Source organism: Labrus mixtus, chromosome 5 (assembly GCF_963584025.1).
Source record: "Labrus mixtus chromosome 5, fLabMix1.1, whole genome shotgun sequence".
NCBI classification, from domain to species: domain Eukaryota; kingdom Metazoa; phylum Chordata; class Actinopteri; order Labriformes; family Labridae; genus Labrus; species Labrus mixtus.
In genome coordinates this window covers 22,189,917-22,197,709 of record NC_083616.1, presented here as the reverse complement: position 1 = coordinate 22,197,709, position 7,793 = coordinate 22,189,917, and the positions used below count along the sequence as shown (strand labels likewise).

The 7,793-nt window shown below is 41.7% G+C and overlaps 1 protein-coding gene across 2 annotated transcripts in view; it reads left to right on the top strand.

Moving 5' to 3' along the window:
- The first annotated feature begins 118 nt into the window (after positions 1-118).
- cltcl1 (clathrin, heavy chain-like 1) overlaps positions 119-7,793 on the top strand; it is a 29,874-nt gene continuing 22,199 nt past the window's right edge. For both annotated transcript variants that reach the window (XM_061038581.1, XM_061038580.1), the window contains exon 1: positions 119-357. In XM_061038581.1, coding sequence (XP_060894564.1) covers positions 316-357 — 42 coding nt within the window. In that variant the 5' untranslated portion in view covers positions 119-315. The remainder of the gene's footprint in view (positions 358-7,793) is intronic.

Sequence of the window (7,793 nt, the reverse complement as noted above, 5' to 3'; positions counted from 1 at the left end):
AGCCCCGTATTCATAAACAGCTCACAAAGAGACTGTTCAACACACAGGGCTCTGTAGTAGTTGACGGGGACTAGTTTTCTTGGCGGAGGTGCGGAGCTTCTGATTCAGGACTAGCGTAAGGGGGCTACTGAATGGGAGCAGTCACTGGATTCGTGTGATACCAACGCAAGCCACACAGACATCCTACTACTGCCCATCATATCTGACTTTTGGGGACGTTTAGAGAAAAGCAGAACAAGATCACCTCTATTTCTCCTGCTGTCCCCTTCCCCTTTCCTTCTTCGCGGATTCTTCAGGGAGAGAAATCCTGCAGACATGGCTCAGATACTACCGATACGATTTCAGGAACATCTGCAGGTAAGGAGACACAGAAAAGCCCTAAAATAGATCCCACCTTATTTGTTTTTGCGCAGCTCCTCGGCCGTGTATGTCGGCACACACACGACACACGTCGCATTTAAAGGGAATCTGAAATACGGCTGCAGGGTGGTGCTCGATATAGCCACAGGCCTAGTTTTCTCCAGCCGGGCAGATGATGACTTGTAAAAAATTGACCAGTCAGATCGTATACAGCAGCTCCAATGCGGACCGGTGTGTGTTTGTGTATGTGTGTGTGTGTGTGTGTGTGTTGGATACGCCGCAGTTTTCTTCCCTTCAAGTGTAAAGACGCTGCTGTCATTTTCAATCCACGCTTATTCAAACTGCGGTGTTTGGACACTTTGTGTTGCAGGCGACTGAGCTCAGCTGTTGGTGCCTGCCTACATTGTAACTGAGACCTGACTGGCACTTGCACTCAGGCTTTTGTGGCTACCATGTTGTTGTCATGTCCTGCAGCAACATATTCCCACTCTCTAACCTTCAACAAATAAACACTATTAGTGTCGAATTTCTGAGGAAAGTTGGTCAAAATCACCTTAATATAAGGTTTTGATAATGAATGATTTTATGGGATGGGGTGATTTAAAATGTATAGGCCCACTTTTGGAATAAGTGTGAAACAGTAGAACCCTTTAACACCCATTTACTTTCAACAGAGAAAAAAAGAAAATGAATAGTCTACATTGAAAAGAAGCCAGAAAACCATATAGTTTAAGATTAGTAAGCCTATTGCAGCATCCAAAATCCCACATGGAGTTCAGTCTAATATGATAGCACCAGTATTTTTATTGATTGGATGTGTTGTCCCCGGTCTACTTGTGTTATTCCCATAGCAGAGGAGCATCTGTGCAGCTTCAACATGACCGTGTAGCAAAGGCCGTGTAGTCTTTGGTTGGCAGTGTCTTGGTGGAGAAAAAAAAAAAAAACAACAGCACAAAATGCCCTTTTATAGCCTGTGAAAAAAAAGAAAACAAACAGCTAGTTATTTGGGCGTCTGTGGAGGAATTATTCCCACTATGACCCCCTTTTTTTTGCCCCTCTGCTTTGGACTTTGATAATGGTTGTCCCATAGCAGCGCCAGTTCCGAGTGTCTTGTAGCCAAAAGAGAAACTTCTGTGACGCACCCCTCAACCTCCCCTCCTCTGTGGCTTGTTGTTATGGTAACAGCAGGCAGTGAAATGGCCTTTCACTAAAGCACAGACCCCCACCCCCCCTCTCTTCCTCTGGCCAGTAGCCCCACTTTCACCAGCCAAAGATCCTTTATTCACCAAAAAAAAACTCTGCTAGCCAAGGGAGCTTGTAGGCCAACAGACTCTTCTCCTGGACACCACTGGTACACAGTTGCTCTATGATGGCGGGCAGCGCAGTACTCGATAACATCTGGGTTATAAGTTCAAACATCTCTCAGCAGAGCATGTCTTCCTCTTTTACGTCTCCCAAGAAAATCTTCCCCTTGAGACAGTGATAAGCGGCGGAGCGCTTTTGCGTTCCACCTCCACCGTGAAATCCCAGCTCTGCCCGCTCATATCCCTCAGTGAATCTAGGTGGCTCCAGCAGAGTGAAAAATGCTTGGAATTTGCAAACCCAGGACTTTGGGCCTCAAGTTGTTTAGCTTTTTTTTTTTTTTTTTCTCTTCTCTTCTTGGCCTGGTATTTACAGCTCAGTGTCTGCAGTCTGGTCCAGGGGGTCAGGGGGGAAACTTCGACTCCAGCTTAGTGATGAGATACCAGCCTGTGAACTTGTTAACATGATAAATATCCAAATATCTCAGTTATTCCACTCAAAATAAGAGAGATTCTAATCATTTTCCCTTCCTGCCCGTTTGCCTATATAGAGTACGCTACCTGTACCGGTGCATTCATAAATATAAATGTGTTGCTAATGCTAATATTTAAAAGCTTTAGGCTTTTATTTGTAACCCTGTACTGATATGATTTGATGGTTATCATAGTTGTGTGACATGTCTCAGTACATTGAAGGAATCCTGGCTTGAAAACAGGCTACGCACCTAGATTTCAAGTTAAGCTAACGTTAACCGCAGCTCTGCTAGCGGCCTCTCCTGACATCCAGCAGAGTGTCAGGGAAACAAAGACTTAATTTTTTACATGGATGTCCTTTTTTTTTTTTTTCCTTTTAACTGTTTAATTATCTTAACTTCAAGTTAAAAAAATCAAAGCCTTAAAAAGTGCGATAACGAAACACAAATTTCTGACATTTTGGCAGCTAACGTTACACTCTCCGCTCGCAGCGCAGTCGTCGTTGCCGCTCTTAAACAGTGGTCGCTCGTGGCATCTATAGCTTTTATAACTGCTGTGTAATGATAAAAGTTATGGCCACTAATGTTTAAAAAAACACATTATTAAGATGACATTTTGGGCTTTTGGCCTTTCTTAAATGGGACAGCTGAAGATAGAACATGTAGGGAGAGAGAGTTGGAGATCACGTGCACTGAGTAGCATCAGAGTCGGGAGTCGAACCTTCAACGAGTGGGACAGGGACTGTAGCCTCCGTACATGGGGTGCTAACTCTACCAGGGCTAAACCAGCGGCCCATTATGTTTTAAAGAAGAAGAAAACAAGTATTTAACTTATTGTTGTACCCAAAGTCACGCTGATTGTTGCAGATACCTGTAAGTCAGTGTAAGAAGCACTTCTTCCACTGCTATATCTGAACAACTCAACATTTGATATCAAAGTTTAAATTGGAATTTGGATCTCCGAGCTTTTGCTTTACCTGATTTAGAAGTAAACATTTCTTGAGGTTCACACCAGCCATACTTTACACTGCTGTTAATGCTAATCTGTGTCTTTATTCATTATTCATCTTTGCCTCCCTTTCTTGTTTACTGTAGGATGATTCATGACATCAAGGTCCAGGCTGTGTATGAGAATGTCAAAGTGTGCCATTAATTGACCGATTGGATCAGTGTGGAGCTGAATGAAGGATTTCATTTGTGTGGCTCCAAACTGTGTTTTAAGTTGTGTGGTTTATTGTCGGTTGCAGGATGAAGGAAGGCGAGGACAGAGCCTGGTGTGTTTGAATAATGAAAGTGCTAAAGTGATAGTCATTTGCCTCTTCTGTGGCTCTGCTGCAGGCTGTCATTGCAGCGGCCTACGTATTGTAGCAGCTTGTGTAAGTGCAAAAATGTCCTGCAGCTCAAAGCGTCTGATCATTGTCCTGTCGAGTTGAGTTAGAAGAGTCCGACCTGCAGCTCTGCGGCTGTTTACAGCAACCCCGATGTGCTGCTGTATCTTTGTTGATGAATTGATGCCCAACCAACGGAAGTGATAGACAGAGGAGGTAAGCAGGCCCTGTTTTAGTCCAGCAAATCACATCAGTACAGGAAGCGGGATGACAAAACAGTATAACTCAGTGTAACATCTGTGACAGCAGGCAGTGGCTGGTAGTGATGAGAGATGAGTGTCTGTGTTCAGTCACCAAAACTTAATCGTGAATGCACTGAGGAGCAGTCATTCACACATACAATACCCACATTGTGTTCCTCTGAAATGTTCAATGACTCACAAACTAAAACCGTTACAAATGCTGCAATAACTGACAGACCCTAACTGGGCCATAACTTACAGTTCGTCTCTTTGAGGATTACATCACACTTTATTCTTTCATTTTATCAACTTGTATTTTCCTTTAAAATATATAGAAGAGGTCAAAATGCTCCAGCAACACTTGTAGTAAGAAGATCAACTTTATTAACAATTTAGACCGACGCGTTTCGGGCTCGTGGCCTTTCATCAGGGTCATCCTTTAAAATATATGAAATTACTTTTTTTTTTTTTAACAGAGCCCAAGGTGAAATCTTTAAAACAATTTGTTTTTTTTCTGACCAGCATTTGTAAATCCATTCATGGAAAAGAAAACTTTCTAACTTTTGGAGAAGCTTAACCCAGTGAATGTTTGGCAGATTGCTCAGAGTTTTTTTGTTTGTTTTATTTTCAGAAAAGTTGCTGAAAAAAATTGGTGCCTGACTGATTAGTTAATCAGCTTACAGTTTTCACTCTCAACTGAAGACAAAACGGTAAATAAAATAGGAGCTGAGATACCCCGAATCTCTGGTCGAGCTGAGGGGAACTACAGAGCTTGTGACAGTATAGCTCAGGCTTAATAACCTGTAAGTCTTTACATAACCAACATCTCCCTCCCTCTTTTCAGACTCAGGATCTGTGTTATTGGTGTGTACAAATTCATTCATCAAATTAGACTCAATCCTTTTTTCTTTCCATATACCCAAGCAGATATAGACATAGCAAAAAAGCAGATCAAAATAAAGGTGAAAATGTACATGACACATGTATGTGAAAGATCAGATGCTTAGATTGATTGATTTACAGTTTATGTAGGTTAAATACACATTGGAGCCTGGTTGACTATAACGATATGTCTATATACAAGTCAAGTTTAAAAACTGTAGGTTTTAAATATGACTAGTGTCAGCAAATGTTTAGACCATTATACATTTATACATTATACTTCACAAAGTGTGAAGTAGAAACACCTAGATGTGTTTTGCTGCATTCTTCCGGGTTTATTTTTGATTTTGTAAATCTCCTAACAAACCTAAAACCCTTAGCGCCTGAGCCGACGTGTCATGCCTCAGCATTGCATCCACCCAGGCTATGACTCACCAAATACCGTCAGTGCTGTATCATCACTGGAGTCCTACTGCCTGTGTTATTGTCATGCTTAATGCTGTTTCTGGGACTGTTCATCTCAGCTTCCAGGAGTCTGTTTGGGTCTGGAGATGTGTTACTAGAGGTTGTAGCTGAAGTGTGACATTTAGTCTGGAATGTTCCACTAAGAACAAGGGTGTGTATATGTGTGTGTGTGTGTGGGGGGGGGGGGGGGGGGGGGGGGGGGGGGGGGGGGTTCTTCCGGTGAGTCAGTTGCCCCACCCTGAACTGTAAATTACCACCAGCCTGTGTTCCTGGAACTGCTCTGCAGCTCCTCTTCTTCCTCTCTCATAAAAGGTGCATTTATCCGACTGGCCTCTTCTTCACACTGGTTGTCTCCTCTTACGCCCTCCCTTTGCTTGAAGGAGGATGCTGGTATGTGTCTTTGGCTCCTCCTTTCACTCCTTCCTTATCTTCTCCCTCTCGGTCTTTATTGTGGTTTCCCTCCCCTCTCCTCCCACTGACAGTTTTGGCAGTCTTGAGAAGATGCAGCATATGGCTTCAGTCCCTCCCCAGGTCATGTCCGGCCTTTTAAAGATGCCTCTAGCTTTCACTCCTTTTTACTACATAGAAACCACTTTTACATTGTTACAATCATTTGAAGTATATTGTATAATTATACATATAACCTTTGCAAAATGATACATAGAAGAACAAAAATGGTCCAGGGCTGCAGCTAACTATAGTTTTCAGTATTGATTAATCTGCATATTATTTTCAGGATCAATTATTTGCTCATCAAAAAAGTCAGAAATAACTGGTTGTTGGATTAGTATTTGTCCATTTATGTTGGTAGCAGATCTACACATTTTAGGAGTTTTAAGCTCCTAAAATGTTCTTCTTTAAGCTAAAAATAAGAACTTAAGGTTTGTGTTGATTCTGGCGCCCCCTGTGGACAAAGTGCTAACTCTATTATCTCATTGCTGAGGTTGTCCTGTATGTGTAAGGGGTGTTCCCTGAAGAGTAGCCTCATCCTGCTTTCTTTCAACAGACAAATGTATCGTACTTTAAAAATGAAGGCTGTTCAACCAATCACCTTGTCTGACATTAAACCAACAATAAAATGATATAAATCCTTTTGGAAATCAGTCTAGAGTCTGATGGTCTTGTTTGCATTTGTAGGTCATAAAGATACATAACACAAGTATATATTTTAGTCAGTTTCATAACAAGCAGAAAACTCATCAAAGAAGCTTTAAAGACGAGAATGTTTGGTGTCCTCGTTTGAAAGAATTTGGTCATTTTTTTTTAGTAGTAGTAGTTATTGCTGAGCTGTTTCCATTTCTCATTTATTTTGGACTAATATCATGACAACACTCTCAGTGAAAACGTCCAGCTGTTGATGGCTCCTCATCACAAGGTTGAGCTGAGGGCAGAGTTTGTGGACCATGAAATCTAAACAAAGAGCTAAAAGGGGTAAAAAAAAAAAGCTTCATAAATCTTAGAGGAACTGCAGAGGGTGATCATTCTCTGTGGGTTTGTCACTCACAATTTTCTCTTCACATGAAATATATTCATTTAAGGCACATGCAGCTTTAAATGATCACCCAGCCCCATGTAGTGTAATGAAAACTTAGGCATGCAATTTCTGCAAAATAATCAGTTAAAATACTTCACTTGCAAGAAAACAGCTTCTCTCATTGAACCCCCCCCCCCCCCTCTGACCCCCCGACCCCCCCCCCCCCCGACTGATGTGACATCCTTCCTGTTTTGTAGACGACATGATTTAAAAGGCTCAGCGGTGGGATTTGTTGTCCTGCTTTTCCAGCCAGCAGAGAGATAGTGCAGTCCTTGTGATGAGCGTAAGGATTCCTTTCCGCTTGCCTCAGACTGCATAATGCACTCAGTTCAGTCATCAGAGGGAAAGTGTGTGTTCTGGTCCGTCTGCTCACTTCACAGTCAGTTTGACAATGTGCACAGTAATTCCTCTGTTCAGCCGCCGCTGACCTTGCCGTCGTGTTTCGTGTTTCGTGTTTGTTAGTTCTGCTTAGATTTCGACATTGCAGCGATTGACAGCTTGCTCTCGATGTTGTTGTTGTTGTTGTTGTTGTCATTTCGTCTTGGGACTTCTTCTCATTAGAAAAGTAAATCTGCTGAATAATGAATGAAACTTGCTGATGGTGCTTTACTAAAGATTTCACATTCTAAGTTTTGCTTGATCTCTGTTGAGACTTGTATTTGCTTTGAGAACGAAAGGAGAAAAAAAACACGTTATAATTATTTGTTGTACTGCTTTTAAGGACTGAAATTGTGTTGTTCTTATCTAGAATAAGTCAGTGGTAATGAAACATTTTCACAGCAGGCTGCTTAATTCAATGAGCAGTGTGTCATGGTTTAATCACAGACTTTTCATTATCATCGAGGCGTTAAATGTTATATGAATGGCAGTCACAGTAAACAAATGTCATGAAAAAAATGTTAAATGTCGGGTGCAAATAAAGCTCTGCAGACGTCCTGTGTTCACTGGCGTCATGAACCACCAGACCTCCTGTATGGAAACCAGTCTTTAAGAACATCACTGGAAAATGTTAGTATACTCACTGCCACTTAAATCCAAACACCTTTTTGCTCCACTTCTTTCTGCTTTTCCCCTGTGCAGGGCAAATGTCAGCTGCGGCCATGAACGTAACTGTATATATATATATGTATATATATATATATATATATATTTTGTTATGTAGATGGAGGTTTGACTCCTCCATTGGTCTCTTAAATGGGATCATTTCA